A 19,604-nucleotide genomic window follows, 5' to 3' on the forward strand; every position below is an offset into this window, starting at 1 on the left:
AATGCAACCCGAGTCCACCTCACCCTCGTCTGTCTTTGTGCCTTCCTATTATCCCTTCATCCCCCACCTCACACTTCCTCAATTTCCTCTCCATTATCATTCTCTGTCTGTTCCACTCTCTGACCTGCTCTTTCTCTTTCTCAGGGAGATGATGGAGAGATCGGACCCAGGGGACTTCCTGGTGAACCAGTGAGTGATCACTTCTATTCCCCTTCAGTCTTATTCCGAGAGCCCATATGATAGAGCTAGAGGTCAAACTCTGTCCTCCTGTAATGTCACTCAACAGAACATTTATATTTATTCTACACCATCGTTATTTTAAAGACTTTTGTATACTATTTCAACAGCATAAAAAAGTTGATCTTCAAAGTATTTACAGCATTTTATAATGTCAGACAAGGAAATTTCATGGGAAGAAGCATTCAAAGACTGCCCCATATTAGTTTGGCCACTAGGGTGCGCCGAGTCAGCTTCATAACACAAATATGGTACAAGAAGTTATGCCTCTTTTTACATGTTTTGGCACAGTAGGAATGTGACATAGATAATACTATAGGTCAGAACATGGTTGTGAAGAATATGTGATTAAATGTGTTGTTCAAAATGTGAAGGATTTATCGCTCTTTCTCACAGGGGCCCCGTGGTTTGCTGGGACCAAAAGGACCTCAAGGACCTTCTGGACCCCCTGTAAGTCAGCATTAGATTTCTCAAGCTCTGCATATGTATGTTTTTGTCATTAGCATCCATTTAAAATTAAACAGAAATGAAAATAAGCCCAGATAGTGGCTGTTAATTCTTACTACATTTTCCTTCATGTTTGTTCATTTTAATGTACTTGCTCATAGGGCGTGACTGGATCAGATGGACCACCTGGACCAAAAGGAAATATTGTAAGTGTTCTCCCAATACAATTCACTTTTGATAAGAAAGAGAGAGGCAAAATTTGGATTCTCACAGTGTAAAACATGGGATTATCAGCTTTCTCTGTGTAATGTATGAAACAACACAAGACAATCTGTGACAGCTTTAGAAAAACACACAGTGACTGTTCTCTCTCTGAGCAAATATCTACTTCTGAACGTAAACATATGCTTATATCATTTAAAAACTGTTGAGGGTTGAGGTAAAGACAATGTATAAATACTTTAAAAACATCTGTGTGGTGTTTACAGGGCCCTCAGGGAGAACCAGGACCCCCGGGACAGCAGGGAAATCCAGGTGCTCAGGTAAGAGCGGACTCATTAGACTCACAGTTTGTTCAAATGTTTAATGAAAAGGTTCTTATTGTTCAATGGCTTTGTTTCAGGGACTCCCAGGACCACAGGGAGCAATCGGACCCCCGGGGGAGAAGGTAGCGCGCTGCAGCTGTTTAAGATGTTAATTTGAGATTTTATCAGTATAACTCAAGTCAGTCCCAGCTGGATTTAATCACACTATTATACTGTACAGTTGTTATTAATTACCTGCTTATGTTTATGTCTATTTTTCCTCCGTACTAAATATTATTAACTGTTGCTTGTGGTGTGTATAGGGTCCCACAGGAAAACCAGGTCTACCAGGAATGCCAGGAGCTGATGGTCCACCAGTGAGTTACTCTTACTTTACATCTTAAATTCACTTATTTATTTCATTATGTATATATGTTGCTCATTATCTCAGGACTAACCATAGTTTTATTTGAGGGAATACCGTTCATTTACTGAGCTTTTGTAACCATGCTTCTTTTATAAACCTCTCATTAGACCAACAGACATATTTCTTTCTTTCCTACACTTTCGGTTGCTTTTCCCCTTCCATTTTCACTCACTGAAGTGGACCCATCAGGGGATTTGCTAGTTTCCTTTGTCTCTACAGAAAGCAATCAACTCCCTTCCGATCTTTTGACTGCAGATGTGTGTGCGTGCGTGTGTGTGTGTGGGGGTGTGTGTGTGTGTGTGTGTGCAGCTCCTGAGGGCAGACTTGGCTTTTACATGCCCATTGGAGCTGATAAACCTTTGTATTAACGTGCATAAAAACACAAACTGATTAATGCTCCTTTTAGTACTTTCTAACATTTTCAAGACCCGGGTGTGGATATAATAATAGATGCAATACTATATATTTATGCAACAATGTACTTACAGGGTCATCCTGGAAAGGAAGGGCCTCCTGGAGAAAAGGGACACTTGGTAAGATATTTTGATTTGTATTTTTCAGGCTGATTGGGTATTTGTATTTTGTATATTAGATCAGCACGAAAGTAAAACACTGATGTTACTTTAAACTATTTCAGGGTCCTTCTGGTCCTCAAGGTCCCATCGGTTACCCTGGCCCTCGCGGTGTAAAGGTAAGATAAATACAGTTGAATCAGCGTTAATATTTATTCATATTAAACTTAAATCTGCCAGTCGTGGTCAGTGTTTCTGTGGTGTGTGTATCACTGGTGGTACACAAGCTCCTTCAGGTCGTACTTGGACAGCTCTGGAGTTTGTGAGTTTGTTAGTTATGTAGAGTTAATTTTATCCACTTATTTCCTCCTTTTGGATAATTTCTTGTTTAGAAATATAGTGAAAATAATGTAGTCCATGTTTAGATCTTGTTTAGTCTAGATTAGACCTGAAATAGTCCTGTTATATAGTTTATTTAGATCTGGTGGTGCTCGGTGTGAAAAGACAAAGCCACTGCCAGAGAGTTTAGCATTAGTTTAGTATAGTTTATTATTAGAAACACTAAAGGAAACATATTATGCAATCAGCTTTTATGAGCCTTTGATTATGTTATCGGTTTAACTTCATTATAAACTCACTCAGAGTTGTATTTCAGTTCATGCTTCCTGTATTTGAGCCGTTTTGCTTTCACCTCCCCCCATCTGCACTCACATCACTACTGTGTACTTACTTGTGATTAATACAAAAAATAAATAAATCAGACTCCATGCAGGGTTCAAAAATGTCACACTTCCAACAATGAAAACATGTAAATGAAAATATGCTGCAGTAAAATGCCACTATGGGGAGGCAGGGCGTCTCAGCTCTGAAATCTTTATTTGAAGTCACTGTAGATGACACTATTGTTACAGATTAGAGCTATTTTTGTACTTGAATTTTGAACAGGCTAATTACACTTTTTAACTATGACATGTCTAATATTTTCTTATCCTTGGTGCACAGGGAGCTGATGGTGTGCGAGGCCTAAAAGGAAACAAGGGTGAGAAAGTAAGTGCGACTCAGAAATGTATGCTTTTGTGACTGCTTTGATTGTTATAAAATATCAATAAAACATCTTCCTACAATGACATGGATTTAACACTTTGAAATGTCTAGTTATTCATGAAATTAATCATAAACCTGTGCCTACTGTCGGTTACTATGGCAACAGGAGATTTAGTTGGCGAGTGTCTCTTGGTCCTTGAGCGTGAATGGGCCTTTCTGCTTCATTAACATTCTCACCTCTGTTCTTTACGTCACTCCAAAGGGAGAAGACGGCTTCCCAGGATTTAAAGGAGATATGGGCATCAAGGGCGACAGGGTAAGGGTTCTTGTTTATGTTGAACTCAGTGAATTCTGCTCCTGTGACCTTTAGCAAAAGTAAATGAATGTGCTAAAAACTCATGTCACGTTAGCCGTTTTCGGGGCCAGCCTTTGTAACCAGTGTGGAGCTGTGTGTAATGAGCACACATAAGTCACTGCACCACTCAGACCTAATGATAATCAAGTTATTTTCCTCATTTCTGTTCATGGGTTTCATTTTCCCGTTATACACATCATTTTGTGAACGTTATTCCATTCACAGACATAATATTTAGTGTTAAATCGTTAATTATTATGACAGCGGCCTTAATTTTTCATTTTCAAGATAGTGTCATGTCATGTCATTTTTCAATTAGCCTAATGTTAAACCAATATGCTAAAAACTAAACGTCAAGCTTTTATTTAAATGTATTCTGACACTATTGAGGTTGTGATGTAAAAATACTGTTTGGCTAATGCATCTCTATCTTTATCTTTATCTCTATTTCTTTCTAGACATTTGATTCCAAACTCTGTACCAAACCAGTCCTGACTTTGTGAAAGTTCATAAGAGAACACAGCCACAGCATCCTAGACTTGAAACATCAGCCCATGTGGCACTGTAAAGCTGAGAGCAGAGAAGGATAAATCAATGGCAGTTTAAGCCCTCTCAAACTGGAGAGTGAGACATGGGCCTCCAGTCTGTTTCTCTGGAGATGCAGCAAATCGAGATGAAAGCAAAGATTTAAGGCAGCTCTCAACTCTGGGGAGACAGACATAGATAGGAATTTGAATAACTAATTTTGAAACATCACCAAGGAAAATGTGTACTCAGTTTTAAAGGCATCTTCTAGGAGCCTACAAATGTGCATCGAGTAAAGTTTCTTGTATTTGTGACTTTTGGGTGTAGCCATGCATGCTGAAATGTGTAAGGGGATTACAGTGTAGAAAGAGTATTTAATGCACTTATTGACTAAATCAAAGATAGAACATTTAAAATATGTCTGATTATGTGAAAACAGAGTGCATTCTGCGTTCTCTCTAGGGTGAACTTGGGCCAGCTGGACCGAGGGGAGAAGATGGGCCTGAAGGTCCAAAGGGTCGTTCAGGTCTTCCAGGAGACCCAGGGCCACTTGGAGCAACTGGTGAGAAGGTAATTGCGTGATTGTATTCACAAAACATAAGCAAATGGTATTTTTATATATGCAATTATTAATAGTGGTATAAAATGTTTTACAGGGTAAGCTTGGTGTTCCTGGGCTGCCTGGATATCCTGGAAGACAAGGACCAAAGGTTACTGTGTTTTTATTGTATTGTATAACCACGTACAAGGTTATTTAAAGAGCCCATTTTAACACTATTACAACAAAAGATGGAAGACCTTGATCATCACACAGCTAATCCAATTATCTAACAAAAAACACCCCTCAAAAACAAGATGATTCATCTCAGTGGGTGAATCAGCTTAAGAGATTAATGTAAAAATGTTTTTTTTAGACATTTTTATAGATTCTACATAATGACTTAATTACTGTTATACTTGCAGGGATCTCAAGGTTTCCAAGGCTTCCCTGGTGCCAATGGGGAGAAAGGAACTCGAGTAAGTCTCACAGCACATCAGTATGTCATTCTGTAATAACACTGTACTCACCATTATCACCTTCACCTTGACTTGTGCACCAGAGCAAAAATGCACAAAACACATCAGTGATTTTTTCTTATTTTTGTACAGTAGAAGGTGTAAGTTTGGAGAGGAATCCAGCATGGCAGTATGACAAATATTTTACAATAACTCAGGGCCATGCCAGTTTATGGAATTTAAAATATGTCTATCTTTATTTCTTTTGTTAAAAGTTGTAGAGAAAGTCAAAGGAAATAGAAGATTGTGTATATTTAAATGTATTTGTTGTGATTACTATTTCATTACAGTGATCTGGTTTCTATTGCTAAGTGGAGCCTTATCTGATGCCTTCAGCCTTTTGATAGAAGTGCCATTTCTTTGATCCTTGCATTTGCTCTTGATGTCCACAGGGAACAGGAGGAAAGCCTGGCCCACGCGGACAGAGAGGACCAACGGTTAGTCTTACTCAGCACACTCAGTAGTATGCAGATGGCAAGCTTGGCACTCAATTCTGTGGAGCATCAGTGGTAACCGAGCTTTTGTTTGTACCTCTAAAGGGGCCTCGGGGAGAGAGAGGGCCAAGAGGACCAACAGGAAAAGCAGGACCAAAGGTATATTTCCTACATATTTATTGATACATTATGTTTACGCAGAAATACTTCATTAAGTACTTCTTTTTTCAGGGTAACTCTGGAAATGATGGTCCACCAGGACCTCCTGGTGAGAGGGTATGTATAAAAGACGTCCTGACTTTTTAGAGCTGCCATGTCTTACCGGGACATCCTCATTATTAACAATGTCCTGTATTGCTTTAGGGTCTGCCTGGACCTCAAGGCCCAACAGGATTCCCTGGCCCAAAAGGACCTCCTGTAAGTCCTCCTTGATGAACTTTCATCCTGGTCTTGTCTTTGATTATATCGTGTAAACATTTGGTTGGTTTGGTTTCAGGGACCTCCAGGCAAAGATGGACTTCCTGGACATCCTGGGCAGAGAGGAGAGACTGTGAGTAATGTTCTTCTCCTCTATCACTGGGAGTAATGGGAGTCATTTGGGCTTCATTCAGCAGCATCTTTCTTTTCTACACAGGGTTTCCAAGGAAAGACTGGCCCTCCTGGGCCACCAGGTGTGGTTGGACCTCAGGTGAGTGTCAGACTGTCTAACGTTGTCTCAGTTAAATATCTAAAAGACATGAGCTATAAATTTGAACGATTTAAAGCATATTTCACTATTGATTTAACTTTTGTTCATTATGTAAAAATTAACCAGGCCTTGTCCCACAACTGCTCGGCTAATGTGAACTAAAAACTAATGCTCCTCTCACACTGAATATGTCACTGTTTTAATCTATAGAAAACTATGGCTGATTTAATCTAATTTACTGTTGTTTTGGAAAAAAAAAAGTAATATTTGATATATTCAGTCTTCTTGAAAACTTTTATTCAGGGGCCAACGGGTGAGACAGGGCAAATGGGTGACCGGGGTCACCCTGGACCCCCTGGCCCTCCCGGTGAACAGGGTCTACCAGGAGCTGCTGGAAAAGAAGGTGCTAAGGTAAAGAAATATTTTGAATTTTAATATGTAATTTGTAGATTTATGTTTTATGTCATGTGATATCACAGACTGATCTTATCTTTATGTTTAGGGTGATCCTGGTCCTGCTGGCCCTGCTGGTAAAGACGGACCTCCTGGGCCAAGAGGTTTCCCTGGAGAGAGAGGCCTGCCTGGTCCTGTGGTAGGTTACATTTTGTACTGGGAAAATGCTACAAATAAAATTATAATTTTATGCACTTTTATAAACAGTGAAATCATGTCTGTGAAAACTGACTTTTCTTGTATGCTACAGGGAGCTCATGGACTGAAAGGAAATGAAGGTCCTCATGGCCCACCTGGCCCTGCAGTGAGTACAGCCTTTGCATGCTAGTATCTTTCACTTAATGATACCTGTCTGTCTGTTATTACTTTGTTGACGATCATTATATTCAGTGAATGTATCTTTAATATCATCTCCATAATTCAAGTATTCATTGCTTTAGGGTTCTCCTGGTGAACGTGGTCCAGCTGGTCCTGCAGGACCTACTGGGCTTCCTGGACGTCCCGGCCCTCAGGGTCCACCAGGGCCCGCTGGAGAGAAGGGCGGACCGGTAATTCTCTCAATTCCTAATTAAGATATTCATAGATGTCATACACTATATAAGTCAAAAAAATATTCATTTGTAATTATTTTTAAGGGTGAAAAAGGACCTCAAGGCCCAGCTGGAAGAGACGGTATTCAGGGACCAGTAGGTCTTCCTGGACCTGGAGGTCCTCCTGGACCACCTGGGGAGGATGGAGACAAGGTTAGTTATATTTAATGTAATGAACGTTCATAAATCATGTATCATTAAGATGTAGATCTGTTTATTCCTTTCTTACTTTGACCTTAATTGCATTAAAGGCTTTTAAGCTGACAGTGTTTTTGCTTAGTATTAGAATAAGAGGGAGGTGTCTTTTGTGACATGGACAGAATGTGTGAAAAACATAAGGTGCCGACTGCATCCACTGACACAAACGATTTGAGTTAGATCAAGGATCATCTGTCCTGTGATGGACAGCTCAGATAAAGAATATTGATTACAATAGTACAAATGGACCAATTTCAAACTTAAAGTTAAAATTCATATTTAATTGGGCAATTTCCAAGCAATCTGAACTTTGATGTATACATGTGAAAAATTCATTTTTTTTAAAACACATTTCACTTTTCTCTAGGGTGAAATAGGAGAACCAGGCCAAAAGGGAAGCAAGGGTGACAAAGGAGAACATGTAAGTCATGTTGGAGTCACGCAGTATCAGTATACTGCAGTTATATATTTTAGAATGGAATGTATATATATTTATGTGATATGTACTTTCACAGGGTCCCCCAGGTCCAACTGGCCCGCAGGGACCTGTCGGAGCACCTGGTCCTGCGGTAGGTTCCCAGTTTTCAATCATTAAAAATACTGTATGGATGTTGATGTTTTTGAGTATGAATTAAACTTGATAATTCTGTGTGTAGGGGGCAGACGGAGAGCCTGGTCCCAGAGGACAGCAGGGTCTGTTTGGCCAGAAGGGAGATGAGGGGACAAGAGGTTTCCCTGGACCTCCTGGCCCAGTCGGACTGCAGGTGACAAACGCTCAGTATTTGAGTGTAAGAAATAATGGATGATGCAACAAGCTAATTTTATATTATTCCCATAGGGTTTGCCAGGTCCACCCGGTGAGAAAGGTGAAACTGGAGATGCTGGTAAACAGGTACGACAGTTGTTTACCAATTTAGAATCAGAAACACCTTTCATTGTCAGTGAACAAAAAATCACAAACTAGGAATTTGCATTGGCAGTTTGATACAAACTTTTAGCAAGAAGGAACAAATAATAAAGACATAATGGAAGAGGTAAATATACAGGAGGTACTATTGTGTTATTGCTATTATCTTTAGGGTCCACCTGGCCCGCCAGGGCCCAGAGGGCCATCTGGGCCTCCTGGAGCTGATGGCCCTCAAGGACCTCCTGGTGGTATCGGAAATCCTGGAGCTGTTGGAGAAAAGGTAATTATTTTTTTATTTTTTTATTTTTTTTTTAACCCATTTTTCATATTTCACAGTCTGTACTTTGACATTGTACATATAGAAACTGTGGCTGTTCCATTATGTAAGGCCTTACATAACATATGATATGCTACTCTCTCATCAGATTCAGTCACTTTTAGTGGATTTGAAGCCCTGATAAGTGGTTGTTCTTAATACTGTAGGATCAGTCACACTTTAGATAGACAATGCCAAGAAGAATTGTGTTGTGGAGGCTGTCCCAATAATTGTTGTTCTTGTCTGGTTCTAGGGAGATTCTGGTGAACCTGGAGAGCCTGGACTTCAAGGAGAAGTTGGCCCTCCAGTAAGTACTGAGTTTGATCAAAACAGAATCTCATATCAAGCATGTAGATACATTTTGGACTACCCTGAGAACGACTTGCCCTTAATGCTTTGTGTGAATGTCAGGGATCAAGAGGAGAACGAGGAGAGAAGGGTGAGGCGGGTCCTGCTGGCACAGCTGGACCTCCTGGCCCCAAAGGTCCCCCTGGAGATGATGGTCCCAAAGGAAGTCCGGTAAGTTTGAGTTTTTAAATGTACTCAATATTTAATCAGTCAAAAATTGGGTTTTTATCTAAAGATGGTATTACGTTTATTTTAGGGCCCAAGTGGTTTCCCTGGTGACCCTGGTCCACCCGGAGAGCCTGGTCCTGCTGTAAGTAAAATTCATACCATATTTAATTTATGAACAGTTTGCATTTAGCTGTTCATCTCTGGTCTCATTTTAATCTGCGTTTTCATATAGGGGTTAGATGGTCCACCAGGAGACAAGGGAGATGATGGAGAACCTGGTCAACCAGTAAGTAATGCTTTAAATGTAAAGAAAATATTCTAAATGAAGTCAATCCATTTATGCTCATTTTGTACAAAATCTAGGGTTCTCCTGGACCAACTGGAGAGTCTGGTCCCTCTGGACCACCAGGCAAACGGGTAAGCACTGTTCCTGTCACCATATTGATGTCCAAAATTGCTCTGTCTTATATAATGTAAATGTGCATCATATTTGTAATTAGGGGCCTCCTGGACCTGCTGGACCAGAGGGCCGACAAGGCGAGAAAGGAGCCAAGGTAATTTAAGCATGCATCACGTTTTTGTTCTTTTGAACCAATTACAACACTGAATGTCTGTGTTAAAGGGAGAGCCAGGTTTGGAGGGTCCCCAGGGAAAGACTGGTCCTGTAGGTCCCCAAGGTTCACCTGGAAAACCTGGCTCTGAGGGTCTCAGAGGAATTCCGGGCCCAGTTGTAAGTACCCAAGTTATTTTTATGATGTGAGCTGTGGATGGGGCAGACAGTACTAATTGTATTTGTGCACAGGGTGAACAAGGCCTTCCTGGTGCCCCAGGGCCAGATGGGCCTCCTGGACCTATGGTAATTATCAGATGTTTCTAAGGAATAAAATATGTTGTTGATTGTTACGAGCCAGCTCTATGACCAGAGAAAGGTGGTAGGCACGGCTTCAAAAGGTTTATGCTCTCTGCTGGAGTGCTCATTGCTTAAGTTACAACAAATATGTGCAAAATGAGCTAAAGTGCAAGCGTGGTGGTCGGTGGTGGTGCAGCCAGGTGGAGCCAAGCCAAAGGAGCAGCCACAGGGCGTAGGAGGCGGGTCCCTTTTATAGGCGGCTGGATGCACTGGGCCCTAGTGCATCCGGGTCACCTAAAAAAAGACAATAATTTGTTATACTAAATCAACGGCACAACAAGAGCTGTGACATTGATACAATTATATGCAATGTGACTATCCTCATCCACTGCGATGTGTGCACCACAGGGTCCTCCAGGTTTACCAGGCATGAAAGGAGACTCAGGTGTTAAAGGTGAAAAAGTGAGTATTTATTTAAACCAATTCATTTGTCTTTCTGTGTACATCTGCCTGAATTATACCTGAGTAACCATGTGTTGTCCTCTGAACAGGGCCATCCGGGTCTCATAGGTCTAATAGGACCCCCAGGTGAACAGGGAGAAAAGGGTGACCGGGGTCTTCCTGGTCCTTCGGGAACATCAGGTCCTAAAGGAGATAACGTGAGGACTTAAATGAATGTAGAAATATGATTATCACTTAACGTGATCATTTTCTGGGGTCAATACAGTTTATGTCTTTTTAAAGGGTATTGCTGGTCCGCCCGGTCCTCTTGGTCCAATTGGTCCACCTGGATTACCTGTAAGGCTCAGGAGTCATTTTATATTGTGATTAACTGAAATTCTGAATGAATATACATTTTTGTAAACAATAGAATTTTAATCATATTATCTGATATGTGTTTTAGGGCCCCCCTGGTCCCAAAGGAGCCAAGGGATCCTCTGTAAGTGATTTTTTACAAACAAAAGTACTTCAAAACAATTATGACTACATACTTATGTTCTTATGCATGTTTATTTGTGCAATTTAGGGCCAAACAGGACCAAAGGGAGAAACTGGAACACCTGGACCACCAGGTCCACCTGTAAGTTCATGTCACTCTCTTTTTCTGTCTTGTTTCTGTTTCTGTAAATGTTTCTATTAATTTTATCCATTTTGTTCCACAGGGCCCTCCTGGTGATGTTATCCATCCACTGCCTATCCACGCCTCTATGAAAGGCAGAACACGAAGACACATAGATGCCAGCCAGATAGTGGATGATGCCCCTGTAGACGCCAATTACAAGGACTATGATGACGGCATGGAGGAGATCTTTGGATCACTGAACTCTTTAAAACTTGAGATTGAGCAGATGAAGCATCCACTGGGAACACAAGGCAACCCTGCACGGACCTGCAAGGACCTGCAGCTCTGCCACCCTGACTTCCCAGATGGTGTGTAAGACAATGCATGACCAAACCAATTTACTTTTGCAGTATTTAAGGCTATTCAAAGTTTGTGCCCAGAATATATTGCCACACATTTATGTTTTCCCACCTCAGGTGAATACTGGATTGATCCAAACCAGGGCTGCTCTCGAGACTCCTTCAAGGTGTATTGCAACTTCACAGCAGGAGGGGAAAGCTGCATATTCCCAGATAAAAAATCTGAAGGGGTGAGTAAAGAAGCAGATACAAACAAATATACCTTGAAAACATTAAACTGACTGAGCTCTGAAAACAAAATTCATCAAAATCATTGTTGTGAAAGCACATAAGAGAGTAGATTTTTGTTTTGCAAAGTTGACTGGAAAATATAGAGAAAGCACTAAATATAGTTTTATCTTTATATGTTTGTGTCACAAACAGCCCATCCATAATAATAACTGCATTTATTTCATGACTGGAAGATTTGCTAGTTTAACAGAGAGTAATGACTCTTGCCTAAAACATAGTAAGTAGTTTTGTCACATCACAAAAAGTGCAAGTTAACACGTTTTACCATAATAAATCTGTAATGCCAGAGAGGACTTTGGTTTTAGCACAAATTCTTTAATAGAAAACAAATTTCATGAGCATTTAGTAGGCGACAAGGATATTGAGACATTTTGGTCAATTTGGAGTTTATTAGGTCTGAATTGGTTAAGAGAGGAGTGTGGTGGAACACTGGGAACACTGTCTTTGACAAGTCAGGAGTTGTGTAATACCACTGTTACAGCTACTTTAATGATCCCACTCACCAAGTCTCAGAGGAGCTGGGTTTGCTTAAACTTGGAATAATGAAGAAGACTTTTTATAGCTCACTGGTGATGGGCTGCTCACAATTGTGTCGGTGGAGATGAGAAAAAAGCCTGTTCTGTCAGTCGAGGGATTTAAAAGCCCACATATGTGTAGACTGGCCCAGTTACTTTACTGACACCATGTGTGCTGTTCATGTAATGTGCAGAAACACGGATAATGGACCATTGCACTGCAGTAACACTGCAGTAGTCAAACGCAGTATCATTTCTTAATGAATACAGTAAGTGAAGGTCACCTTTAAATCACCACGAGTCTGATGTATATGTCATCTCACAGCTATAGGCCATGTCTGGGCCATCCTTCATTACACTGTTTTAATGAGCAGCTCATACAGATGGCTGTCACCTAATTACACAGAAATCCATCACTGTCATTGCTAAAACCATTAGGTCCGTGTCGCATTGACCAAGTCACAGCTTTTATGACATAACTCGTCAGGTTTCTGCATGTTGTGAAAACGAGCAGTGGCTGCTGAGCTCCATGCAGGTAATAATTCCATAATGAAACACTTTGTACTCATACATTTTTCAGTAGCAATTATCAAGCTGCTACAGTTTGGCCAGCGCAAAATGGAGAGTAATTCTATCACACCTTGTTGGTTCATTTGGTTGGGGTGGTCTCACTCTTGTTGCAGGTCTGGATAAATCCTCTGGTGGAAAAGAAGAAGTCCGACTGGTGTGAGCGCCACATCAGTGTGTTTTTCAAATCCACTCCTCTTCTTTAACATTGCCCTTTTTTCCACCTCTTTTGCTTCTCTGTCAATCTATGCCCCCAGGCTAGGCTTACGTCTTGGGCAAAGGAGACTCCTGGTTCCTGGTTCAGTGAATTCAAACGTGGTAAACTGGTAAGCCACACCTTTTTTTTCCTAAGCCCCCTTTCCTGAACACTGTTCATATTTTACAGAGCAAAATGGCAAAATGGCCCAAAGACACACCGGGCACATGGTATAGTCACTACAAGCGAGGTTCCCTGGTAAGTGCCCGTGCCTCTGGTGCAGGGTCCTGGCTGAGGCGGGACTCTGTCTGCCAGGGGCTCTGCATGGGACTGTCCCACACAGTATGTATGTGATGCCACACCTGGCTGATGTGCATGACCCCAGTCCTTCTAGCTCTGGTGATGCTCTGGTGCTCTGGAAAGGTTAGTAGAGTTACCTCTGCCAAACCTTTGCCATAAGAAAGCATCACGAAATCTGACTTTGTGCCTTGGCACCGCAGTGACTCTTTAAATATATTTGTATCAAATAATCTACCAGTAACAGTAAATATGAGAGAAGAGGTCTTAAAAGTGGACTTCCCTCTAACTCCAATTGAATCACCCAAGTCACTCAGTGCAGGTGCTCAGTCAACACCCAGGGGTCCCTGGGTACTCAGTCACTCTTGACTTGCGGCTATGATGATGAAGAGGTAATTTTTCTTTGTGAATGGTGCTGATGCACACCTTGCAGTAAGGAAGCACATATGACATGCATGAATATAGAGTGCAAGCAGTGTAGTGCTGCTTCCAGTGAAGTTGGCATATTAATGTGTGCTGCAGCAGTGGAACGTGCATGTTTGTGCATGTGGCAGGTTTTCTGCTCTGGGATGGTGCTTTGGCTGCATGGCACGGATGCTGCATGAGCTTTCATTTTAAGGTCTTAATGTTGCAAAGACGAAGAGACCTTTTGGATCTAATGGATTCTTAATGGTTGGTATGTAAATAGTCACATTCAGGAAAAGATGTATCAGGTCTCAAACTATTCTCAGACCTCACTCATGTATCTTTTTTTTTAAACATCACACATGTTGTTAATATAACATTAGACAAAACAATAATTAGGTTTGAACAGCGCAAGCAACAAGAAATAACAGAAGCAGGAAAAAGTCTAAAATATACTTTTAAAATTAGAGCTGCAGTTACTTATTTCTTTTTCATTTTTAAACTAAACAATTTTGTGAAACAGCCACAAGTAATAATAGACTGGTTAAATGTATTTTTTCTTCCATATAAAACTGTTTTTTACTTTCACTTATTTTACAGGATGAAACATTTAAATTAATATGAGAATGATGTAATGCCATGCACTATTGTCACAGTGCTCTGCTTGTGTTGCAGCTCTCCTACGTGGACGCAGAGGGAAACCCCATCGGAGTGGTCCAGATGACCTTCCTGCGGTTACTGAGCGCAGCAGCGAGACAGAACCTGACGTACAACTGCTACCAGACTGTGGCCTGGCACGACCAGGAGCAGGACAATTACGACAAGGCCATCCGCTTCCTGGGCTCCAACGATGAGGAGATGTCATATGATAACAACCCCTTCATGCACGCTCTAGTCGATGGATGTGCAGTAAGTAACTGTCTGACTTCTCGGGGCATTCAGACCACAGTGTGTACGCTCTATAGTGTTTTAGACTGGATGTTTGCTAATGCTGTCACTCTTTGCTTCTCTGTCTCTTCCACAGTTGAAAAAGGGTTATGAAAAAACAGTACTTGAGATCAACACACCAAAGGTGGAACAAGTGCCTTTTGTGGATATCATGTTTAATGACTTTGGCGGCTCCACGCAGAAGTTCGGTTTTGAAGTGGGCCCAGCCTGTTTCATCGGCTAAGACTGTTTACTGTGTGAATGGAGGAAAAAAGCATATTTGTTTTCTCAGAAAAACAATTTAAAACTAGGACAATTCTATTTGTAAAAAAGTACCTTCTCCTTAAAACAACAAGTATGAGTACAATGAAATCAATGAGACAAAGGTGATATTTTAAAAGAATAGAGGAAAGTGAAAAAGAGCAACCTTGAAACCTCAGTGTGCCTTCTCCATCACATGCAAGTTTTGAAACTGGATGTCAGGTCATGTCCCTCTCATTTCAACTCTCTGTCCAGGAAGGCAGCACTGTGAGCTGCTGCTGTCTGATGGCCGCACTGTTTACTGTGGACTTAATATCACTGATATCTCACCTGATATCACTCTTTACATCAGACCTGCGTCTCTTCACATGGCTTCTACACGTTTTGGTGTTCGCTCATTCTCCACGGGAGCTTTGTTTGTGCATAATGATCTTCCAATTATCTTGAAATGGACCTTATATATAAATATATATAAATAATTTTATGTTTGTAAGTACATTCTGTATATTTTTCCTGGTTAAGTGTGTTGTTTCTGGCTTCAAAACATGCATGTGACTTTATCTTTGGAAGGTAAGGAATCAACTGGGAAAGTAGCATTCAATTTTAGAAATATGAAATACTTCAATTGTTAATTAGAACGAAACAAAAATGAGGAAGTCCTCTCTTGTTGCAGGTGTGGAGAACGGCTTGTTGTAATTTAAGAACAGAATACAAATAAAACACATTCAAGTTCTGTGACAGTATGTGACAATTGATTTCCAAAGAAAAAAATACATTCCTTCTTTTCGTCCCTGAGTATTATCCCTGTTCCAATGGGAGTTTAAGTTAATAAATGTCGGACTAGGCAGATGAGGTCACAGTTCACTAAAACACAGACCACACAGGTGCTATTTTCTCTCTTCTGTGGTGCTATGTAATATTTTCTATTTTGTACTGTCTGATTGAAATTGTAGATGACTGCCCTTTCACTATTGTTGAGCTGCATTGCTGTGGTGTGTGCATGCCACTTGCCTGCCTATCTACATACTGGCCAGTGCAACTTGTCCAGAGTGTACCTGCTTCGGTGACCCGTATTTGGCGAATGGCAAATGATGATGTTGGTTTTGATTATGGCTGTTTCAAGATGCTGCATTCTGGGCTTGTCGCTGGCTGGTATGTGCCCGTCATCGGTGCCACAACAAGGAGTGGACGTGCCAAATTGATTTTCCCCAAACCCTTCCAACCAAAGTGTTTCGTGTATATTTTAAAATCTATTTTTGTATGTAAAAACTACTTGGAAAAAAAAGAATCTGTACTTATTAATGAATCAATAAATGTCACCAAATTAGCGACGCAAATACGTATGTAACACCAAATACTGCTTGTTGTGCTCCTTTTGCCATGTTCTGATGCTCAATTTAAACTATGCACTCTTTTTGCTTATGACCACTAGTATTGACCACAGAGTTGACCCCCTGCATAGGATTGCTTTTTTAACATAAAATGAGAGACTTGAACAGTGTCTGTTTAGTGAACTCCATGCTTGTAGATTCCTGGTATTATTTTTCATTGTCATGCAGTACGCTCTTAATCAGACAGATCCTTTTGTAAATTTCTCAAACCAGCCAAGGCTGCCATCGTTTCTGGTGTTTGTAGATTTCTATGTGGTTGTTTGTTTGTTTGTTTTCACAATCTTGTCAAACCTGTGTAAGAATAGGAGGATAAAAGATATTTGGTTTTTATGTCAATAAATTCAAGTTTACTGTGGCCATCCACTCTTGTATGTCTTTTGAAGCATTAAACCCTATCTGTATGCATGAAACTGTAAAGTTTTTTTCTCTTGTTATATTGTGCCATGACATGATCTCATGTTCATGTTTTCTAATCAGGATATAGCGGCTTTTCCATTGCTACCGATAAACCAAAGGATCATGTCCAAAATTGTGAAGTGCAGAGAAAATGATGAACTTGTAACTCTACCAAAGACAATGTTTTTGTAGTATATTTATTGTACTATTTAAAATCAATAAATGTAAAATGAGACCATAGCATAAGTGTATAAGGCCACTCTTTACATCCTCAGACCAAGCTGTACTATACACAACAGGAACCCACCATCATAGTATTTTTGTATGTGGCTAAATATATGACATTTTCTCTGTTAAAAGCACTACTTCCTGCCTTTTCCTGCTCTCCAGGGACCTCCCAGTGTTGCTTCCCTTATGGCTTTGGATAAGCACAAACTACACTGAGACCTCTTGTGGCTGAGCAGTGACAGGTATAGAACCGTCAACAGTATGGTCTTGTTTTCTTTCACTGGAGAATTTCACAGGTGCAGAGCTTGTGTCCAGACATGAAGTCACATGTTCCTCCACACCTGCTTTTGGAGTAGCAGTCAACAGGGCTCCGTGACCACAAGTACTTGGACAGTAGTAAAGTTGTCTTTGTCAATATTATTACTGCGGGTTAAGGAGACATTAAGCAAAATCAAAGTTAATGAGTTTTTCGCCTTGTGTTCCCTCATTATTAGCTGACTGACTAATCCTGTATTGTCCTCATACAATTTCTGTATTCACCTACCCCCTATCTCCACCCACATTCCTGTACTTTGTTGTGATTATCTGAAAAAACTGATAGATGTAGGGATCTAAAATGTCACATAGCCACTTTTCAAAAATAAAAACATGTAAATTCGCTGCTTTCTACAGTGAAATGACACAATAAAGAGGCGGAGTCAGTGGTCCCTTTTCTACTATTAAAGCCTTTTTAGATCAATATTGTGGTATACCTCAAAATTACGTAACTGAGAAAAAAGTACGTGTTTCTTTACAGATGAAGAAGTGCTTTATTAGTGTTCAAGTGCTCAGAGTTATTACAGTGTACTTTATTTTTGCAAAAGAGTCCTTTTTCTAACTATAACAATATGTACTGACAGCTTTAATAATTGCTTAGACTCACATATTTTTAAAGTTTGGACCACAAAAGCTAATAAGTCATAATTCACCCTTAGCCTGGCTGGACCCAACTCCTCCAAAACAGTCCTTTCTATACATTTATGCTCTGCTTTGATCAGCTGATTGCCGCAATGAGGTGCAACGTCTCCTATGCCTCATTAGAGAGTGGAATTCCTACTGTACGCAATAGCTGAGCGCAGCAGAAAGTGATCATCAAAAAGCAAAACATTTGTGCTAGTACTACAATCAATGTTTAATGTGGTGTTTGCAGAATGGATCCCAGTCTGTGGATTTCACCAAAAAAGTACTAGGCAGGAAGGAGGAAGAGCTATGCGAGAAATAATAGTATCAGTGACAGCGGTGGAAAAAAAGTGGGACACAAAATGGGTTGAAAAGAAAGATTGCAGACGGGGGACTCAGTGTTTTGTGCAACAGGTCATGTTTCAAGGTAATGCTACATCTATCCAGGTGAGTTAATCATGGGAGGCATTTTTAGACACCGTAAGATTTATGAATAGGTCATTTCGGGACTTGCAGATCTGCTTAAGTTCCTCAGCCTAAATTAGAGCTGTGGCTGGTTCGTAAAGGAGAACATATTAAGCACTAGTTTCAGTTAAAGTTTTGGAAGGTATTTCTTCGCCTACATATATACACATATACATAAAACATTGAGTAAGTTAATATGTGCATGATATTACACCCAGCATGGTTAATTTCCATCTCCATTTCCATCTCCGTGTGTAAAATGCCTATAGCACAAGACAAGTAATGCACTACACACCAGTAACATATCAGTATAGTCAGCATTTATAGAAAAGTTACACTGAAGTTGACAAAAACAGCTAAGCGCAATCACTATAAACTTAGAGGTAGACATGTTAGCTGTGGAAATGCCCAGTCTGATTCGTGTTATTGCATTACAAACTGATTTTAATCTGAATATCCTGCTGGCAGTGGTGTGGCCCATTGAAGGAGGTATTAGGACAGAGCTGTTGTTCAGGTCTAATAGCTCAGAGCCAGTGGATGTGGAATGAACAGGGCCCATTCATAGACCACTGACCCACTTCCATTTGAATAAGATTGGACAGGCGAAGAGACAAAGATACTACTACGACACACATGCCCTTTTCAGGATTTTAATACCAGGCTCTAATGCACTAAATGGCTTTGAAGACAGATTGGCGGTAATAGTTTAACTTTTTAGGGCAGTGTGGAATAAAACTGTAAAGCGACTTGCCCCGCGGGGAAAAGCGCCGTTTACTGTACAGTACAAACCTCTGACAGTTGGCTTGATCCAGCACTTGGCTTTTAAAATGTGGCATGGATGTGAATCCAAAGGCAGTTTGTTTTAATGGTCTACCTCCTCTCCACACTGCCCTAAAAAGTTAAACTATTACCGCCAATCTGTCTTCAAAGCCATTTAGTGCATTAGAGCCTGGTATTAAAATCCTGAAAAGGGCATGTGTGTCGTAGTAGTATCTTTGTCTCTTCGCCTGTCCAATCTTATTCAAATGGAAGTGGGTCAGTGGTCTATGAATGGGCCCTGTTCATTCCACATCCACTGGCTCTGAGCTATTAGACCTGAACAACAGCTCTGTCCTAATACCTCCATCAATGGGCCACACCACTGCCAGCAGGATATTCAGATTAAAATCAGTTTGTAATGCAATAACACGATCAGACTGGGCATTTCCACAGCTAACATGTCTAC

At 40.6% G+C, this 19,604-nt stretch overlaps 1 protein-coding gene across 1 annotated transcript in view; it reads left to right on the plus strand.

Annotated features, from left to right (window-relative positions):
* The window catches only part of LOC117391992 (collagen alpha-1(V) chain-like), a 36,693-nt gene extending 19,706 nt beyond the window's left edge, over positions 1-16,987 (plus strand). The window contains exons 19-65 of the mRNA XM_033989955.2: positions 145-189; positions 634-687; positions 846-890; positions 1,173-1,226; positions 1,307-1,351; positions 1,532-1,585; positions 2,124-2,168; positions 2,273-2,326; positions 3,150-3,194; positions 3,454-3,507; positions 4,534-4,641; positions 4,728-4,781; positions 5,035-5,088; positions 5,520-5,564; positions 5,667-5,720; positions 5,793-5,837; positions 5,925-5,978; positions 6,058-6,111; positions 6,196-6,249; positions 6,553-6,660; positions 6,752-6,841; positions 6,953-7,006; positions 7,143-7,250; positions 7,338-7,445; positions 7,858-7,911; positions 8,006-8,059; positions 8,147-8,254; positions 8,329-8,382; positions 8,570-8,677; positions 8,967-9,020; positions 9,125-9,232; positions 9,318-9,371; positions 9,462-9,515; positions 9,593-9,646; positions 9,730-9,783; positions 9,852-9,959; positions 10,032-10,085; positions 10,488-10,541; positions 10,631-10,738; positions 10,824-10,877; positions 10,984-11,019; positions 11,107-11,160; positions 11,243-11,510; positions 11,619-11,731; positions 13,260-13,328; positions 14,448-14,681; positions 14,797-16,987. Of these exons, the coding sequence (XP_033845846.1) occupies positions 145-189; positions 634-687; positions 846-890; positions 1,173-1,226; positions 1,307-1,351; positions 1,532-1,585; positions 2,124-2,168; positions 2,273-2,326; positions 3,150-3,194; positions 3,454-3,507; positions 4,534-4,641; positions 4,728-4,781; positions 5,035-5,088; positions 5,520-5,564; positions 5,667-5,720; positions 5,793-5,837; positions 5,925-5,978; positions 6,058-6,111; positions 6,196-6,249; positions 6,553-6,660; positions 6,752-6,841; positions 6,953-7,006; positions 7,143-7,250; positions 7,338-7,445; positions 7,858-7,911; positions 8,006-8,059; positions 8,147-8,254; positions 8,329-8,382; positions 8,570-8,677; positions 8,967-9,020; positions 9,125-9,232; positions 9,318-9,371; positions 9,462-9,515; positions 9,593-9,646; positions 9,730-9,783; positions 9,852-9,959; positions 10,032-10,085; positions 10,488-10,541; positions 10,631-10,738; positions 10,824-10,877; positions 10,984-11,019; positions 11,107-11,160; positions 11,243-11,510; positions 11,619-11,731; positions 13,260-13,328; positions 14,448-14,681; positions 14,797-14,943 (3,540 nt within the window). The 3' untranslated portion in view covers positions 14,944-16,987. The remainder of the gene's footprint in view (positions 1-144; positions 190-633; positions 688-845; positions 891-1,172; positions 1,227-1,306; positions 1,352-1,531; positions 1,586-2,123; positions 2,169-2,272; positions 2,327-3,149; positions 3,195-3,453; positions 3,508-4,533; positions 4,642-4,727; positions 4,782-5,034; positions 5,089-5,519; positions 5,565-5,666; positions 5,721-5,792; positions 5,838-5,924; positions 5,979-6,057; positions 6,112-6,195; positions 6,250-6,552; positions 6,661-6,751; positions 6,842-6,952; positions 7,007-7,142; positions 7,251-7,337; positions 7,446-7,857; positions 7,912-8,005; positions 8,060-8,146; positions 8,255-8,328; positions 8,383-8,569; positions 8,678-8,966; positions 9,021-9,124; positions 9,233-9,317; positions 9,372-9,461; positions 9,516-9,592; positions 9,647-9,729; positions 9,784-9,851; positions 9,960-10,031; positions 10,086-10,487; positions 10,542-10,630; positions 10,739-10,823; positions 10,878-10,983; positions 11,020-11,106; positions 11,161-11,242; positions 11,511-11,618; positions 11,732-13,259; positions 13,329-14,447; positions 14,682-14,796) is intronic.
* Positions 16,988-19,604: the final 2,617 nt, after the last annotated feature.

Source organism: Periophthalmus magnuspinnatus, chromosome 23, assembly GCF_009829125.3.
Source record: "Periophthalmus magnuspinnatus isolate fPerMag1 chromosome 23, fPerMag1.2.pri, whole genome shotgun sequence".
Taxonomy (NCBI): Eukaryota; Metazoa; Chordata; class Actinopteri; order Gobiiformes; family Gobiidae; genus Periophthalmus; species Periophthalmus magnuspinnatus.